The 19221-nt window shown below is 44.1% G+C and overlaps 1 protein-coding gene and 1 pseudogene across 1 annotated transcript; one reads left to right on the top strand and one right to left on the bottom strand.

Moving 5' to 3' along the window:
* Positions 1-1593: 1593 nt before the first annotated feature.
* Positions 1594-4120, bottom strand: LOC125546611 (annotated as a pseudogene).
* A 610-nt stretch (positions 4121-4730) lies between these two features.
* Positions 4731-7416, top strand: LOC125546610 (ricin B-like lectin R40G3). Its single transcript, XM_048710801.1, has 6 exons — positions 4731-4863; positions 5031-5062; positions 5211-5528; positions 5773-5895; positions 6661-6889; positions 7109-7416. Coding segments are annotated over exons 1-6 (837 nt in total). The 3' UTR covers positions 7111-7416.
* The last annotated feature ends 11805 nt before the right edge of the window (positions 7417-19221 follow it).

Raw genomic sequence — 19221 nt, 5'->3', positions numbered from 1 at the left:
AACAATTCAACGTCTTTGACTCGAGGGGTGATGACCCTGACTATGTCATCATCCTTGAGAAGCCATGTTGCAATCTGGTATGGACGCTACACCTCTTTCCTTTCTCTTTTTTCATTTTTTCTCTATATAAATTTTGTTGTTTGTGGTACCAATCATAGAAGATACAACTGTGTAATCCATCTTTTTGCAATATCAAATTTTGTAGATAGCCAACTTCAAGACTTTGGTCAGAGAACAAAACCCATGGAACCTTGACTTTCACAAGTTTGATCGTCTCAGCCCGAATGGGTACCCGCAACAGTCAACAACGTATTGTTCTCTGACCATTTTTCCTTTTTTTCATGTGTCCATCCACAACTTTTTTATGTGTTGTTGTCAAGTGAGCAAATTTTATATGTATTTTGTGACTTTTTTTATTTTGGCAGGTTTGATTGTGGGTTGTTTGCTATTCTATACATGGAGAATCTAACTGGCAGGGGGATGAGACCATTCAGCGCGGTATTCCCTTTTTGCTATGCAACAATACTGGCTAAATAACTTGTTGTTTTTGGAGCACTTGTTGTTTCCATTTTAGCTAGTTTTCTAATGGTAATCACGTTTTTCAATTTTTCTCCTAACTAACTTACGAAGCTCCCTTGTTGTATGCCCAGGACACGAGGTCGTTGCTCAAATTCCGATCATTTGTTGCAGCGAAGCTTTTTAAGCACCCTCAAAACACACTCAACTCAGCTGAAGAGTTTCAGAAACTGTTGAGTAGCTCGTAGAAGATGTCAATCGGAGCAAAGTGTTTCCTAGATAGTTTTAGACTGCTTTTTTTGGACAAATGTATGCGCTACATCCTTTTTGTGTAACTAGAAACAGCAAGATGTTGTTAACCATCTACTTTATCTTTTGTGGAACCCAAGCTGGAGCATGTATCATGCTGGGGCATGTCCCTTTTTTCCTATTTTTTATTTTGAAATACTGGAGCATCACCCAGGTTGTGCTGTCAATGTGAACTTGAGTGCTATCATGCTGATGCAGAGATGAATGAAAATGACTAGTGTTTCTGAACTATCCATGCAGATATGTGAACTATCCATGTTGCATTTTTTTATTATTGGTTTTCTGAAAAAAGGTGTCCTACCCATAACAACACATGCCATGTAGAAGCATCCATGTATACAATAACTTTTTTTGCAAGCACCGGAAACATGATGTCGCAACTTGAAACAAATGGTACATTCATGTATATGCAAATGGTACATCACGAAACAAAGCATTACTGGAAATATGGCAAAGACCTCAAAACTATGGCACAAAGTGTGAGATACCTTGTATGTCTCAAATCCAGGACACACATAACATATCTTGTAACAAAAATGTGAGCTATCTTTTTGTATGTCTCAAATTGGAATAGAACCTGAATACATCATCAAGGTTGAAAAAAAGAGTATTTATGTATGTTTTTTGCTCAAGAACATGTAGTGAGTTTGAAAAGAAAATGCAAAACATCCTTCAACAGGACCAAGAACTTTCCCAAGTCTTTTCTCTCATTTTTTTCTTCCTAGAGGTTGAGTTGCGTTGCTTGGCCATTTCTTGGATCATTTGTCATCATGGCTCTCCAGTATGCACAAGTTGGTACAATATCCCCACCTTGGAGCAGAATTGACATGTAGGTGGTGTTGTTGCCGCCTCTGTTGCAGCTTTTAGGGGTCCACACGTCTGCACGTTGTGACCTTCTTCTTTGCAGAACTTGCAGCAAATACTTCTTTTTTCAGATTTTGGCTTCACTGCTGGCATTGGCTTCTTCTCTTCTTGTTTTGACTTCTTCTTCTGCTTATCATCTAGCTGCTCCACCAGAGTCTTCTTCCTCTTCTCTCTTTCAGTTGGTCGGCCTTTCTTTGGGACACGCGCTGGGTTTCGTAGCATCTCTGTGCTTTGAGGCTGTGGTAAGCCATCACTCAACGCTCCCGTTGCAGCAGCAGGTTGCGTTGGGGGTTCACTGCGCTGCGTTGCTTGTTGTTCTGGTAGTACCCCTCTTTTCGCCGCTGATATAGCAGGCTCAAGAACTTTTGTTGCTTCATCTAATATCTTGTATGCATCATCATTGCAACATGCATCAGAGGCGAGCCATGTCAACCTTCGGCACAAGGAGTTGTATTTGAGCGTGTTTGTCGAGGGGTGCCCAAATTCCAGCAATCGCCCAGTTCTAGCCATGCTTGTTGTTGCTGCTTCAGACCACCTTTCCAACAAGTATTGTTGTGGAATAACTTGCACATTGAGGTGCACCATCACCCTTATTATGTGGGCGCAAACCAGGCCATTCATCTCAAAGTAGTGGCAACTACATTGGAACACCCCTTCATCCATCATAACACGCACAGAGAAGAGCTTTGGGTTCTCATATAAGATTGATGTTAGATTGAACATGAGGTCTCGTCCTTGGTACTCAGCGTCTTGGTTGATAATGTATCCCGTAGACGCAGTCACTTGTTTCTGGAACTTGCCAAAGACGTTGCGTGTGTAGTAATCAGCAGCTTGGCGCTCAATATTGTATCTGCAACATCACAAAAGGAAGCAAAGTTCTCAAAACAAATCATGAAAAAACATTTTTTTGGATTTTTTGCTTTGGTATAGTGAAGCTGGCCTACCGAGAGTATAGTGGAGGAACCGTCGTTTCACCAGTGAACCCCGCATTGTCCTCGCGATCAAGCACAGTTTCCTGGCATAGTTCATACTGTTGCACAAACCTCCATACAGAATCAGCTGGACGAATCATTGTCTTGAAATATGAGTTCAGCCCCTCGGACCTGCCTGTCGTGCTTGTGAACGGGAAGAAATTGTTCTTGAAGTACGCTGGAGCCCACGTATGTCTTGTTCGCCACATGCTCTTCAAGTGTTTGTTTTCAGCAACTTCAAAACACTCCAACATGTGCTGCCATGTTTCCTCAAATTCTTCAACCGTTTCAGAGTTGTTGATACAAGTGTAAAACACATCTGCAAATGCCTCATCTCTAAGCAGCCTCCCCAACTTAGAACGTGCGTTGCCAAACACATGAAACTTGCAACATCTATGGCAAGTATTTGGGAGCACCTGCTCTATAGCTGTTGCCATTGCTTGGTCCTGGTCAGTCATTATGTTCTTTGGATGCTCATTGTCCATTGCAACCATCCATTGCTCAAAGATCCACTTGAACGTTTCAATAGTCTCATCCGGCAACAAAGCACACCCGAGTGAAATGGTTTGGAGGTGGTTGTTGATACCAACTATAGGACTAAAGGGCATGCTGTATCTGTTAGTGCAGAAAGTTGTGTCAAAGAACACGCAATCTTTATATTTCGGGTACAACGCCCTTGTCCTCCCATCAACCCAAAACAATGCAGTGACAGAGTTCGTTGCAGGATCTTTTTGCTTCGCAAAGAAAAACTCCGGATTCTCGACCTTCCTCCTCTCAAAGTACTTCACTGTCATATCCATGTCCTGTTGTGTTATCGCTTCCCGAAGCTTTGCACGTTCATTCGCAACATCCCTCTTCACGTACGGCAATATCCTAGGGTCACCTCCATGTATCCTACCAAGGAAACTCATGCAATCTGAATTTGACAGGTTAATATCATGCAACGTCAACAAGAGTTCGTAATCTTCATCAGGTATTTTGCGGTGCGAGCGGTAGTATCTAACACGCTCTGGTTGTTGCATCAGTGGATGTGTATGCTCTGCAACAAAGCAAGTGACTGTCAATCTCCCTTCCCTAATCCCAACAATCATGTGTGCCTTACAATCATGACGGAGAATCCTGTTTTTCTGACGCGTTCTTGTCACATCCATTTCAGCACCAGGGCGCCTGCTGGAGTTGCTTGTGTCTTTTGCAATGCTCTCTGAGGTGCTACTTGTTTCCGGTTTATCGGGCTTTCTAGCGTGCACACACCCAAAGACCCTCTTGATCATTATTGCATCCTCTTGCTTCTGTCCTCTCTTTTGGCTGTACTTTGTAGAAGATATATGTGTGCCGAATCCCAACTTGAAGGCATACTCATTGTAGAATTTCTGGGCATCCTCAAATGTGTCAAACACCATGCCAACATAGGGCGATAGTGGCTGTTATGAAACATCTCCATCATCTAAATCATCTTGCATCACATCATCAGCATGCAACAATCCATCTGAATCTTCATGATTATCGACAGAAAAGTTCTCTTGGACATATCTGTCTTCCCCTTCAGCACCAGCTCCCTAAAATAAGGCACATGTTTTTTCATGTAAATAGAGAGGTCTTGGTTGAAAGTATTATTTTCCTATAGTTGCTATCAACAGTTATATTTGTTGTTTTAGAAATTCAGGTACACAGATACATTTATTAACGGTTTTTCAGCTTCATTTACACACAAATTTTCAGTCAATGGCTTTTTCTCACATAAGCACACACATTCAAAATCGTATCATAGGTTGATAAATATCAACTAACAGAGATGATCATGTTTTGCAGAGATAGAGCAAGCACACATGTGTGCTTGGTATTTGCCTTGGTTCCACTCACACACATGAAACAAATTTGAATTTCTAGCTGCCACACACATAAAACAAATAGAAAATCCTACCTATGTTTCTAATACATAGGGTTTTCCATGAGTTTCAGAGACACACAAGTGTTCATGTTTTTTCAGAATCAGGAAACTCATCCAGCTGCCCTGATTTGATCTGGTAGAAGTTGTTTCAGGAAACACAACCGGAGGGTTGGTGAACCAGGATGATACTCCAGCTCGCGGAGGAAGCCCCGCGGCCACGGTCGGAGCTGAGAACGACGGCCGCGGCTGTTCTCCAAGAGGCGCCCCCCGGCGAGCTCGATCTGCGTCGGATCCCAGCATCTGCCGCGCGATGTGGTGCGCCATATTGTTGCAGGAATTTCGCGCTGAAGGACTAGGTGCCCCCGCGCGCCGGCGACAGCAATTTTTGGCGGTGGCGGCGAGTGCCACCGCGCTTGGGTGGAGCTGTGCCTGGTGGACGGCGGACAGGGGATTCTGTTTCTAAAACAGAGCGACTGTTGCAGGAAATAACAAACCTGGTCAGTTGCGGGCGGTGGTTTCATCCGACGGCTGTTAGGTGGCTAATCCAACGGCTCTCCGGGCGGCGGATGATTCTAACACATCCACCGGCGGACGCGTAGCGGTTCCCTTTGCTTATGCATAAGATTAGCCTGTCTTAATCACTCTTGCATGCGTCGAGCGAGGTCGGAGGCTACAATGCCGGCAGCCATAACCGCGTGGCCCGCAAGGCGCAGTCCGCTGCAGCCCGGAGCTTCGGGCATGGCTGCATCCTCCTCCGCGCATACACGAGGCCGCGCTGGACCGTGCGTACACGAGGCCGCGTTGGACCGCGCATACACGAGACGCGCCCGCACCACGGCAGCGGCGGCGGAATGGCGCCCCCGGCGACCAGGCAGCCGATGTACAGGATCCTCTGCAAGGCCGGCGAGGAAAGCTTCAGCCTCGCCGCCAGGGACGGCAAGGTCTGTCTCGTCCGCAACGATCGCGACGACGACACGCAGGTAACACACATCTACACCTCTGCAAGATCGATCCAAGATCGGCTACGTGCTTCCATGATCCCGATCCAAAATAGTACATTAGTGAACTTGCCATCGGGATCTGAAAACTTGGCATTTCTGCCTTGTCCTTCTCTAATTGGAGAAAAGTAATAATCCTGTTTGGCTTTTGCTCAAGCAACTTTTCATGTATTGTTTCTTCTCTGATCATGTGGTTGATGGATTTGAATATGCACATATGATGCAGCACTGGATCAAGGACATGAAGTACAGCATAAGGGTGAAGGATGAGGAAGGCTACCCTGCCATGGCACTCGTCAACAAGGCCAGCGGAGAGGCTCTCAAGCACTCCCTCGGCCAATCTCACCCTGTAACTAACCTCCTTCCTTCAGTTCATCCATCCATCTAACTTCTAATTTTTGCTATCCGATGCATGTGTGTACGGGTTCCTGTGTACGGTAGATCTAACATGAGTATCTGCAAGCACATCACACACCACACATTCCAAATGCCTACTTTCTCTGCATTCATACTAGCAGCGATTCTGCACATGAAAAACAGATTGGGCAAAGCTTGAATGAACAGAAGCGCTTTGAGCTTATTGGCAGTGTGACCTGTGGTGTTTCAGTGAATAATTACCACTAGGACCTAGTGAATTTTTTTGTCTAAAATGATATAAACTAGTCCAGCATGAGAGAAGTTTCTCCTTGTTCTTGGGAATGTACTTGCCTAGTAGGTGTCATGTTCAGCAAACGTTTTAAATTTTGTCAGTGTCAAAAAGTTAAATCTGCTACGGTGTTTGACATTGCCATACAAGACCATAACTATAACAATACTTCCACGTGTGGTCATGTGCGCTTGCTCTGACTATGGTCCAGTATGGCCTTACACATTAGCATCCATGTGCACATATATCGCAGTAGTTCTAAGAGTTGTCCATGACCGCTCTAGTGTAGAGCGACACTAGCTCTAAAATAATATGGTGAACTCGTTAGACAAAAGGACCAACACTGGTTCCAGAATAATTTGGTAATTGCTATGAGTTGTCACATGGCCATGTGCTCATGCTTAACCCTGAAGTGCAGCTCCAGTATTGTGAATTTGCTCACCTTCTTGTTTGTTTTTTGGATCCTAGGTTCTTCTGACCAGGTACAATCCAGACATCCTGGACGAATCGGTTCTTTGGACTGAGAGCAGGGACGTCGGGGCAGGCTACCGCTGCATCAGGATGGTGAACAACATCTACTTGAACTTTGATGCACTCCATGGCGACAAGGACCATGGCGGTGTGCGCGATGGAACCACCCTCATTCTGTGGGAGTGGACTGAGGGGGACAACCAGCGCTGGAAGATCGTTGCCTGGTGTAAGTTCATCTACTTTATCTCCTGCGCTTGCCGTGTATTAATTTCCTGTTGCTCCAGTTCAGTTTCACTAGAACAGTTTGATTGGTTAATTGCTATTTGTTTCTTCTCATGCAAATAGACATACCCGCTCAAACATAAAGTAGATGCATGCTACATGACACCAGCAAGGTATTTCTGTTACAGTTTGGGGATTGATTTGTGTCTTGTACTGATGGCAGGAACGATGCATATGCTACAGCTTGTTGGTTCAAACAGCGCGCCATCTGAATAATAAGCAAGTACTGAATGTTTCTGGAATAAAAAGGATGGCGCCGATGTGTGCGGTATTTCTGTTTTGTTTGAGCAGTTATATATATTAATGAACTTGTAATGATATATTTATTGGCGTAGATTATGTGTGATGGATCCATGAACACACCAGTGCTTGTTATTATGCATGTATATACATGCCATTTGACATGTTTGTGAACTATATAATAGAATTGGTTTATCCAGCCATATTGTTGTAACGGAGATCTATCTATATATCTTAGTTTTTGGCGGTTATTCAATTCGGCTCAAGGGAGCATATGCTCCTGCACGCCAAAAATACTTCTATGAATATGAAAAAAAAATCAGACAAGTACATGTCATTTGCAAATTTCTACGGCGAAAACCCAAGCATTTCGACTAGTACAAAAACACGTTGAGTGCTTATTTTCTGGCGCTTCAACTGTCATTTTCCCCTCATGAAGCACAATTGTCTCTTTTTTTGCATTAAAATAGGCAAGAGCACATCAAACACTAATATGAACATGTACAACAAAATGTTTTTCAAAAAAATAATAAAAATGGTAGCCCATTTGTTTGAATTTGCTGTTCGTGCCAGGACTATCATCCTCCAATTTTTTGTGAGATCTTCGAGGTGCAGACACTTTGATCTTGTCTGGGATCAGGAACTCCTCTTTCCTTGTAAAAAATGTATTGAAGGTCCCTCAAAAACAGAAGGAAGTACTGAAGGTCAGCTGCCATGTCGTTTCTCATGCAGTTGATATGATTCCACTTTATTTTAATTCCACTTTTCTCATTCCAGCTTTAGCAATAATTGTTGGTATCATGTCCTGTCCACTAGAGAGTGTCTGGCTCGCCATGGTAGTTGCCTGTTGCCTCTTGCTAAATAAATCACAGTAAATTTGATGTGAGATGCCATATGCTACACGAATTATGCCGATGACCGATCCAATGGAACCCTTTCAAATCTGGGGCTGCCATCTGTTCGGACTCTTAATCGTCTATATCAAAAGAGTGCGATTTTCTGTAGCTCAAGCTATCTGGTACCCCTTATCTTTACCATCCATTTCTGCATCGCGATTTGTGCAGACACATTTGTCTTTTTTGTTTCTCTCAAATGACATAACATATAAACTTCAAATTTTGCAGAACAACAATACATTCTAACTACGATGCGGGTAAAAACTTTCAGATTTTTTTCATGCATTTTAAATACTTAAAATAATATTTTTAGTCAAACAAAATCTCATTTTTTATATTTATATCAGACCAAAAAATCTGAAAGTTTTCTCACACATTGGTGTTCTAATGTTTGTTCGATCTGTAAAGTTTGAAGATCATATGTTGTTTCTGCTGGAATTTTGTCTATTTTGGGCCTAGCCCAATAGCAGTTTCAGAAATTCCTAATAAATCCTAGAGGCCCACACAGCCCATTTGTGCAAGGCAAGAGGTGGAACAAAAGTTTAGTCCCACATTGCTAGTTTAGAGGGAGTTGGACCTCTTTATAAGGGAGGTTCTTTCCCCACATGTATGAGCATGAGAACAAGAGGGACATCCACGCGCGCTCCTCCTCCACCGCCACGCCTCGCCTCGCCATGACGCGGCGTGGCGCGGGTTGCGGGAATGAGCCGAGCCGATGTCTAAATTTTTGCCACGCACGACGGGTATACAAAAGGTCACGTGGGAGTTGAAACGTTTTCCACGATGCGCCTCTTCGGCCGCTGCCTGTTCGCTTCGTCTCCCTTCGTTACTTCACCTCCCGCCGCAGCCTCTTCACGTCCTTCTCCTGTGCCTATATACTCTCGCCACAAAGTTCCTGAGCACTGCGCTGCTGCTACGATCTTCCCCATCCCGGTTTGCGGCGTGCACCGCAGGTCGGGACAGTACGCCTCCGAAACCGCACCTTTTGAGTCCTGTACGGTTCGCGTCCTTCTCCTGTGCCTATATACTCTCGCCACAAAGTTCCTGAGCACTGCGCTGCTGCTACGATCTTCCCCATCCCGGTTTGCGGCGTGCACCGCAGGTCGGGACAGTACGCCTCCGAAACCGCACCTTTTGAGTCCTGTACGGTTCGCGTCCTTCTCCTGTGCCTATATACTCTCGCCACAAAGTTCCTGAGCACTGCGCTGCTGCTACGATCTTCCCCATCCCGGTTTGCGGCGTGCACCGCAGGTCGGGACAGTATGCCTCTGAAATCGCACCTTTTGAGTCCTATATGGGAGAAGGGTGAAAAGGTTTTTGGGGAGCGCTCAGCGCGACTACTGGCTGCTTCATCACGGACGATCCGGTCGCCGACGACTACTTCCCCGACGACGACTTCTTCCCCGACGTCCACAACCTCCTCGACGACATGGCAGGCGAGGACACCGACCCCAAGTCCAGCGCTTCTGCTGCTGCTGTCCCGTACGTGTTCTTGTCTTTCTTGTTAAAGGTTCTGCCGCAGTTCCTTGTTCTAGTCCTTGTCCTACACATGATATGTTCTACTTCATATATGCAACTAGTTCTACTGTCTGCTATAGATATGCTAGGCTACGGTTCATATATGCAGAAACTATTTACCTTCTCTCTGTCAGAACATATGACTTGTTTTATCTCTATTATATTCCTCATGCTTTATCTAGTATTTCTGTTAATAAAATCATTTGGTAAATTGCTCATATTTCCAACGATCCAAAAACCTTATTATAGGCAATTTACCCCAAGTGGTTTTGCTGCTTCCATGAGACGTCCTATGTTTGAGGGTATCCACTATAAGAGGTAGCGCGTGAGAGCAGTCTTATGGTTTCAAACCATGAGTTGCTATGACGCCACTCTCGGCAAACCTGAAGGAGAGCTTGATGCTCAACAGGCACAAGCTTTTCAGAAAATGGATACTCTGTTTAAGGCTGCTCTCTTGAGTGTTCTTGGTGAGAACATAGTTGATGCTTATGCGTCAATTGATAATGGAAAAGATATGTGGGATGCACTCGAGGCCAAGTTTGGGGTCTCAGATGCTGGCACTGAGCTGTACATCATGGAGCAATTCTATGATTACAGGATGACTGAAGAGCGCTCCGTGGTTGAGCAAGCTCATGAGATACAGTCATTTTCTAGAGAACTTGAGCACTTCAGTTGTATGCTACCGGACAAGTTTGTTGCCGGAGGTATCATCACTAAGCTTCCTCCTTCATGGAGAAACTTTGCTACCTTGCTGAAGCATAAGAGGCAGGAGTTTTCCGTCCGGGATCTCATTGGCACTCTTGATGTGGAAGAAAAGGCGAGAGCAAAGGACACACGTGCTCGAGGTATTGAGGGAGGATCTAGTGCCAATGTGGTACAGAAGCAGAACTTCTAGCCCCACAAGTTCAAGAACAAGGGCAAGTTTGATGATAAAGCAAAGTTTGATGGGAAGAACAAGGCTGTGCAACACACGAACTTCAAGAAGAAGAATGACAAGAAGAAAGGTGCTTGTCATGTGTGTGGGGATCCTGATCATTGGGCTCCTAGTTGCCCTAATCGCTATAACAAGCGTAATCCTGGGAAAGGCGGCAAGACCGCTAATGTTGTCATTGGAGACACTGACATGAAGGATGCTGGGTATGGTATATTTCCCACTATTCTTTCAGTATGTCATTCTCCTGACTGGTTGATTGACACGGGTGGTAATGTGCATGTATGCGGTGATATTTCCATGTTTTCGTCTTATCAGACCACAGGGACTTCAACCATGCTGATGGGCAACGGTTCAAGTGCTTCTGTTCGTGGTGTTGGCACGGTCAATCTGAAGTTTACTTCGGGGAAGATCGTGCGACTGAAGAACGTGCATTATGTCCCCTCCGTCAATAAAAATCTTGTTAGCGGATCTCTTCTGTGTAGAGATGGCTACAAGCTTGTCTTTGAGTCGAATAAATTTGTAATATCCAAGTATGGAACCTTTGTTGGTAAAGGCTATGAGTCAGGAGGCTTGTTTCGTTTATCCTTATCAGACGTTTTCAATAAAGTTGTTAATCATATTTGCAACAATAGTGAATCCAATGTGTGGCATTCACGTCTCTGTCATGTTAACTTTGGTTGCATGTCGCGACTAGCGAAGTTGAACTTAATCCCTAGTTTCACCACCGTCAAGGGATCTAAGTGTCAAGTGTGTGTGCAAGCTAAGCAACCTCGTAAGTCTCACACGATTGCGGAAATAAGAAATCTTGCACCACTAGAGCTCATACATTCAGATCTATGTGAAATGAATGGTGTTTTGAGAAAAGGTGGAAAGAAATATTTCATGACGTTAATTGATGACTCCACTAGATACTGCTGTGTGTATCTTCTGAAATCTAAGGATGAGGCTTTGAACTTTTTCAAGATCTATAAAGCCGAAGTGGAAAACCAACTTGATCGAAAAATCAAGAGGCTTAGGTCCGACCGTGGTGGAGAGTATTTTTCCAATGAATTTGATGCTTTTTGTGCGGAACATGGTATAATTCATGAGAGGACGCCTCCCTATTCACCTCAGTCAAATGGGGTGGCCGAAAGAAAGAACCGTACTCTAACTGATTTGGTTAACGCCATGTTAGACACATCGGGTCTCTCCAAGGCATGGTGGGGGGAGGCGATATTGATAGCATGTCATGTCCTGAACCGAGTCCCCACAAAGAACAAAGAGATAACTCCATTTGAGGAATGGGAGAAGAAAAGGTTAAAACTCTCTTATCTGCGAACATGGAGTTGTTTGACGAAAGTCAATGTTCCAATTCCAAAGAAGCGGAAGCTTGGACCAAAGACTGTGGATTGTGTTTTCCTGGGATATGCTTTTCATAGCATTGGCTATAGATTCTTGGTTGTAAAATCTGAGGTACCTGACATGCATGTCGGTACGATCATGGAGTCGAATGATGCGACTTTCTTTGAAGATATCTTTCCCATGAAGGATATGGCTACCACATCTAATCAGGAGATGCCTAGTTCATCGAATCAGGAACCAGTTACAATTACCGAACCTACCATTTCGATGGAACATTTCGAAAGTCCTGTGGAGGAGAACAATGAAGTTCCTACCAGGAGCAAGAGACAGAGGACTGCAAAGTCCTTTGGTGATGATTTTCTTGTGTATCTCATAGATGACACTCCCAGTTCTATTTCAGAGGCCTATGCATCTGAAGATGCTGACTACTGGAAGGAAGCGGTTCGTAGCGAGATGGATTCCATCTTGGCAAATGAAACTTGGGAGATAACTGATCATCCTTATGGGTGCAAACCTATAGGATGCAAATGGGTATTCAAGAAGAAGCTTAGGCCTGATGGTACTATTGAAAAGTACAAGGCTCGGCTCGTGGCTAAGGGTTATACCCAAAAGGAAGGTGAATACTTCTTTGATACTTACTCACCTGTGGCTCGACTGACCACTATTCGAGTTCTACTTTCACTAGCTGCCTCGCATGGTCTTCTCGTTCATCAAATGGATGTTAAGACTACTTTCCTAAATGGAGAGTTGGATGAGGAAATTTATATGGAACAACCAGATGGGTTTGTACTAGATGGTCAGGAAGAGAAAGTGTGCAAGTTGCTGAAGTCTTTGTACGGACTTAAGTAAGCACCCAAGTAGTGGCATGAGAAGTTTGAAAGAACTTTAACAGCTGCAGGCTTTGTTGTGAACGAAGCCGACAAATGTGTGTACTATCGCCATGGTGGGGCGAGGAAGTTATCCTGTGCTTGTATGTCGATGACATACTGATTTTCGGAACAAATCTGACAGTTATTAAGCAGGTCATGGATTTCCTATCTTGTTGTTTTGAGATGAAGGATTTAGGAGTGGCTGATGTCATTCTGAACATCAAGTTGTTGAGAGACGATGATGGTGGGATTACTTTGCTTCAATCTCACTATGTGGAAAAGATCTTGAGTCGCTTTGGCTATAGTGACTGCAAGCCTTCTCCAACACCATATGATGCTAGTGTGTTGCTTCGAAAGAATCGAAGAATTGCTAGAGACCAATTGAAGTATTCTCAGATTATTGGCTCGCTTATGTACTTAGCCAGTGCTTCAAGACCTGACATCTCTTTTGCTGTTAGCAAACTGAGTCGGTTTGTTTCAAAACCAGGAGATGTGCATTGGAAAGCTCTAGAAAGAGTTTTGCGTTATTTGAAAGGCACTGCAAATTATGGAATTCACTACACCGGGCATCCAAAGGTGCTTGAAGGGTATAGTGACTCAAACTGGATCTCAGATGCTGATGAGATAAAGGCCACGAGCGGTTATGTATTCATTCATGGAGGTGGCACTGTTTCTTGGAAGTCTTGCAAGCAGACCATCTTAACGAGGTCAACATTGGAAGCAGAACTCACAGCACTAGATACAGCTACGGTCGAAGCAGATTGGCTTCGTCGGCTCTTGAATGACTTACCGGTTGTTGAGAAACCTGTACCGGGTATCCTTATGAACTGCGACAATCAAACTGTGATCACGAAAGTGAGCAGCTCAAAGGATAACATGAAGTCATCAAGACACGTTCAGAGAAGGTTAAAGTCTGTCAGAAAAATGAAAAACTCCGGAGTTATTGCATTGGATTATATCCAAACGTCTAAAAATCTGGCAGATCCTTTTACTAAGGGTCTATCACGTAATGTGATAGATAATGCATCGAGGGAGATGGGTACGAGACCCACAATATGAGTTGTTCACAGTGGTAACCTATTCTTTGTGATCGGAGATCCCGTGAATTAGATGTGGAAGACAAGCTGTTGGTCAACTGAGAGGAGAGTATCCTTATTATTCACAATACCACTCCATGAAGATGCAATAGTCTCCTTATCTGCATGGCAGGTTGATGTATATCTTAATGTGTTCTAAGTGGCTTATTTAAGTAGAGATGTTATCCTGCAGAACATCTTTTGAAGAACACACCTATATGAGTCTGATTGTCAAACGTCGCAATCTATGAGAGTAGGGTTCTCTCTAGTAAACTCATGAAAGGTCACGGAGTATGACGCATAAGCTCCACCCGCGGGGAAGACCCACGGTAGCCACATATCGGTCAAGGCTTTATGTGAAGCTAGATTCGTAGAAAACTTGCAGTTCAAGGCCCAGTCCACTGTTCAAGTTGCTTACTAGTGTAGCATAGAGTTCTAGGTGGAAGTTCAACTTAACAGTCTCCACTGCAGTACCGGTATATAAAACAGTGTTTTGGAACCAAAGGCAAATTTTTGTGTGCCTCTGGGATCTGGTGGGGGATTGCTGAAATTTTGTCTATTTTGGGCCTAGCCCAATAGCAGTTTCAGAAATTCCTAATAAATCCTAGAGGCCCACACAGCCCATTTGTGCAAGGCAAGAGGTGGAACAAAAGTTTAGTCCCACATTGCTAGTTTAGAGGGAGTTGGACCTCTTTATAAGGGAGGTTCTTTTCCCACATGTATGAGCATGAGAACAAGAGGGACATCCACGCGCGCTCCTCCTCCGCCGCCCGCCTCGCCACGCCACGCCACGCCTCGCCTCGTCACGATGCGCCACGGGCTGCGGGAATGAGCCGAGCCAAGCCGATTTTTGCCACGCACGACGGGTATACAAAAGGTCACGTGGGAGTTGAAACGTTTTTCTGTAGTGGACACTGAATTCGAACGGCGCGCCTCTTCGGCCGCTGCCTGTTCGCTTCGTCTCCCTTCGTTGCTTCACCTCCCGCCACAGCCTCTTCGCGTCCTTCTCCTGTGCCTATATAAGAGAGGTCGCTCCTCTCCAGAGAGACACACCAGAAGATCCCCTTCCTCTCGCCACAAAGTTCCTGAGCACTGCGCTGCTGCTACGATCTTCCCCATCCCGGCTTGCGGCGTGCACCGCAGGTCGGGACAGTAGGCCTCCGAAACTGCACCTTTTGAGTCCTGTACGGGAGAAGGGTGATAAGGTTTTTGGGGAGCGCTCAGCGCGACTACTGGCTGCTTCATCACGGACGATCCGGTCGCCGACGACTACTTCCCCGACGATGACTTCTTGCCCGATGTCCACGACCTCCTCGACGACATGGCAGGCGATGACACCGACCCCAAGTCCAGCGCTTCTGCTGCTGCTGTCCCGTACGTGTTCTTGTCTTTCCTGTTAAAGGTTCTGCCGCAGTTCCTTGTTCTATTCCTTGTCCTACACATGATATGTTCTACTTCATATATGCAACTAGTTCTACTGTCTGCTATAGATATGTTAGGCTACGGTTCATATATGCAGAAACTATTTACTTTCTCTCTGTCAGAACATATGACTTGTTTTATCTCTATTATATTGCTCATGCTTTATCTAGTATTTCTGTTAATAAAATCATTTGATAAATTGCTCATATTTCCAAAAGTTTCATTTGAGAGAAACAAAAAAGAAAAATCTTCTTGTTGTAAGTTAGTTGTAGATTATGGATCTCAAAGTAAAGCTGAAGGGTTAAGGATAAGAGGTTCCATATAGCCCGAACTACACGAAAACTTTGTGATATCAATATAGCAATAGAGTTTTGCAAAAAGAAAGAAACAAACATGACAATGGGTTTAACGTGGGATACTTTTCGTTGCAATTATCCAGACAAACCAATGTTTCTTTTACGACTCTAATCACACCCTATGCTTACGCACAAGATTAGCCTGTCTTAATAACTCTTACATGCGTCCAGGTCGAAGGCCGCAATGCTGGCAGCCATAACCGCGTGATCAGCGGCCCGCAAGGCGCCGTCCGCTGCAGCCCGGAGCACGGACGGACCGCGCAAAGCCCGCTTCGGGCATGGCTGCATCCTCTGCGTTTGGACCGTGCATACACGAGACCGGCCACGCCCGACGGCTGTTGTGGGACAGACACCACGTTATACTCTGCCTTCTTGGAGCGCTCTATCGTGATAGGAAAAAGTCCAAAATAAACCTTGAAGTTGTAGATGAAAGCTAAATCAAAACCTGAACTTTGAATCCTGAAAATTGACACTCTGAACTTGTAATCCCGGTCTATTTTGAACCGCGGACCTGATTGGCACACGGGGAAATACGGTAATCCCGACCGGGATAACCTGCTACACTCAGGGACAGCAATTTGGGCCAGCCCACTATAACACAACAAGAATTCGTGAGGTTCAAAAAAGGTTCGCAGATTTCTAAAATTGCTTAGAAGATAAAAAAATGTTCCTATTTTCTAATTTTGGCACAAATTCAATTCCTGTTGTGTTTTTAATTTTTTTTGGAATTCTGAAATTCTATTCACATTTTTAAAAACTGTTTGGGATTTCAAAAAATCACATTTGTCAAACTTTTTTTGAGTATTCCAACAGTTTTTCACAAGCTATGAAAAATAATTCAGATTGTCAAAAAAATCACATTTTATAAATATTTTTTCTGTAATGTCGTAAGTTATTTCGTAAATAATGTTTTTAAAAAATGTTTCGGATTGTTGGCTAAGGACTCGACTGGGCCGGCCCACCAGACATGAGGCTATATTTTTTTTCTGAAAACTGAACAATATTTTGAAGTGCGAACACTTTTGAAACATAAATATTTTCTGAAACCTGAACATAATTTTAAAGTGTGAATACTTTTTGAAAATTTTAAAAATAGGAACAAATTTTGAAATCTGAACAAATGTGTAAGAAAATATTTTGTGATATCTAAAAAATATCACAAGTTTTGTTAAAAGGTATGGACCAATTCAAACAAATGTTTATACAATGTATAATAATATTTGTGATTAAAAAAATGTTTCATACAGTAAAAAAGATGTAACATTTCAAGAATGTTCACGAGTTTCAAAAAATGTGTTTGTGACATTTAAAAAAAATTGTGTACAATTGTAAAAAAATGTGTTATACCCTTAACAAAATATATGTGGCATATATTCGAAAAAAAGTGTGTACAAATTTTAAAATGTTGAACCATGCAAAAGTGTGTTCGTGTAGTTTTATAAAAAAATTATTGTCATTAAGAAAATGTAAAACATGTATTTGGAAAATATTACCATGTATTCAAAAAAGTTTTGAAAACATATACTTTTAAATTGTACATAATATATTTGAGAATATCAATAGTTTATGAAATATTTTATGTGTGCGTTAAAAATGTACATTGGGTATGAAGGAAAATTAGACATGTGTAAAAAGAACTAATAAAACAAAAGGGAAAAAGAAATGAGAAACAAAGAAAAACCAGAGCAATGCACGTGCGCGAACGACCGTGCTAATGGGCCGGCCTAATTCAGCAAATACCGGCTAAGTCCTCTCAAGGTTTAAAATAGATTGGGATTAGAGAGTTTGTGTGCTAATATTAGGGATTGATAGTTCAGGGTTTGATTTAGCTTTCACCTACAAATTCAAGGTTTGTTTTGGACTTTTTCCATCGCGATAAGTAGCATCACCTCCTTCTCCTCCTGGACACATTCTGGTATGGGGAACGACCCTAGAGGCAGCAACACGAGCGGGCCACGGGGACGGCCAGCGACACCTGTACTAGCGGTAACACGAGGACGATGGCCTCACCGATGACGGATCCCAGCCATGGGACCTCCTGGGAGAGATCGTAGATATCATCGACGACTAGAGCGCAAGACCGAGGTTGAGAAGGTCACGGCGTTGATCTGTTGGGGAACACAGTATTTTCAAAAATTTCCTACGCACACGCAAGATTCATTTAGGTGATGCATATCAACGAGAGGGGAGAGTGTTGTCCACGTACCCTCGCAGGCCGAAAGAGGAAGCGTTATGACAACGTGGTTGATGTAGTCGTACGTCTTCACGATCCGACCGATCCTAGCACCGAAGGTACGTCACCTCTGCGATCTGCAAACGTTCAGCTCGATGATGTCCCACGAACTCTAGATCCAACTAAGGCCGAGGGAGAGTTTCGTTAGCACGACGGCGTGATGACGGTGATGATGAAGTTACCGATGCAGGGCTTCGCCTAAGCACTACAACGATATGACCGAGGTAGAAATCTGTGGAGAGGGGCACCGCACATATTGTGTATCTATGGGGTTCCCCCCTCCCCTGTATATAAAGGAGGGGAGGAGGAGGAGGGCCGGCCTCAAGGGGCACGTCCAAAGGGGGGATTCCTACTTCTAGTAAGAGTAGGTTTCCCCCTTTCCTAGTCCAAGTAGGAGAAGAAGGAAGGAGAGGGAGAGGGAGAAGGAAAGAGGGGGCGCCGCCCCCTCCTAGTCCAATTCGGACCAGCCCATGGGGGCGCGCTGCCACCCCTTGAGGCCCTTCTCTCCTTTCCCGTATGGCCCATTAAGGCCCACTACTTCCCCCGGCGAATTCCCGTAACTCTCAGTACTCCAAAAAATACCCGAATCACTCGGAACCTTTCTGATGTCCGAATATAGCCTTCCAATATATCATTCCTTACATCTCGACCATTTTGAGACTCCTCGTCATGTCTGTGGTCTCATCCGGGATTTTGAACAATCTTCGGTACATCAAATCACATAACTCATAATACAAATCGTCATCGAACGTTAAGCGTGCGGACCCTACGGGTTCAAGAACTATGTAGACATGACCGAGACACATCTCCGGTCAATAACCAATAGCGGAACCCGGATGCTCATATTGGCTCCTACATATTCTACGAAGATCTTTATCGGTCAAACCGCACAACAATATACGTTGTTCCCTTTGTCATCGGTATGTTACTTGCCCGAGATTCGATCGTCGGTATCCTCATACCTAGTTCAATCTCGTTACCGACAAGTCTCTTTACTCGTTCCGTAATACATCATCCCGCAACTAACTCATTAGTCACATTGCTTGCAAGGCTTATAGTGATGTGCATTACCGAGAGGGCCCAGAGATACCTCTCCGATACACTGAGTGACAAATCCTAATCTCGATCTATGCCAACCCAACAAACGCCGTCGGAGACACCTGAAGAGCATCTTTATAGTCACCCAGTTACGTTGTGACGTTTGATAGCACACTAAGTGTTCCTCCGGTATTCGGGAGTTGCATAATCTCATAGTCATAGGAACATGTATAAGTCATGAAGAAAGCAATAGCAATAAACTAAACGATCATTATGCTAAGCTAACATATGGGTCTTGCCCATCACATCATTCTCTAATGATGTGATCCTGTTCATCAAATGACAACACATGT

This window comes from Triticum urartu, chromosome 3 (genome assembly GCF_003073215.2).
Source record: "Triticum urartu cultivar G1812 chromosome 3, Tu2.1, whole genome shotgun sequence".
Classification (NCBI taxonomy): Eukaryota; Viridiplantae; Streptophyta; class Magnoliopsida; order Poales; family Poaceae; genus Triticum; species Triticum urartu.
This window is presented reverse-complemented; position numbering and strand designations above follow the sequence as displayed.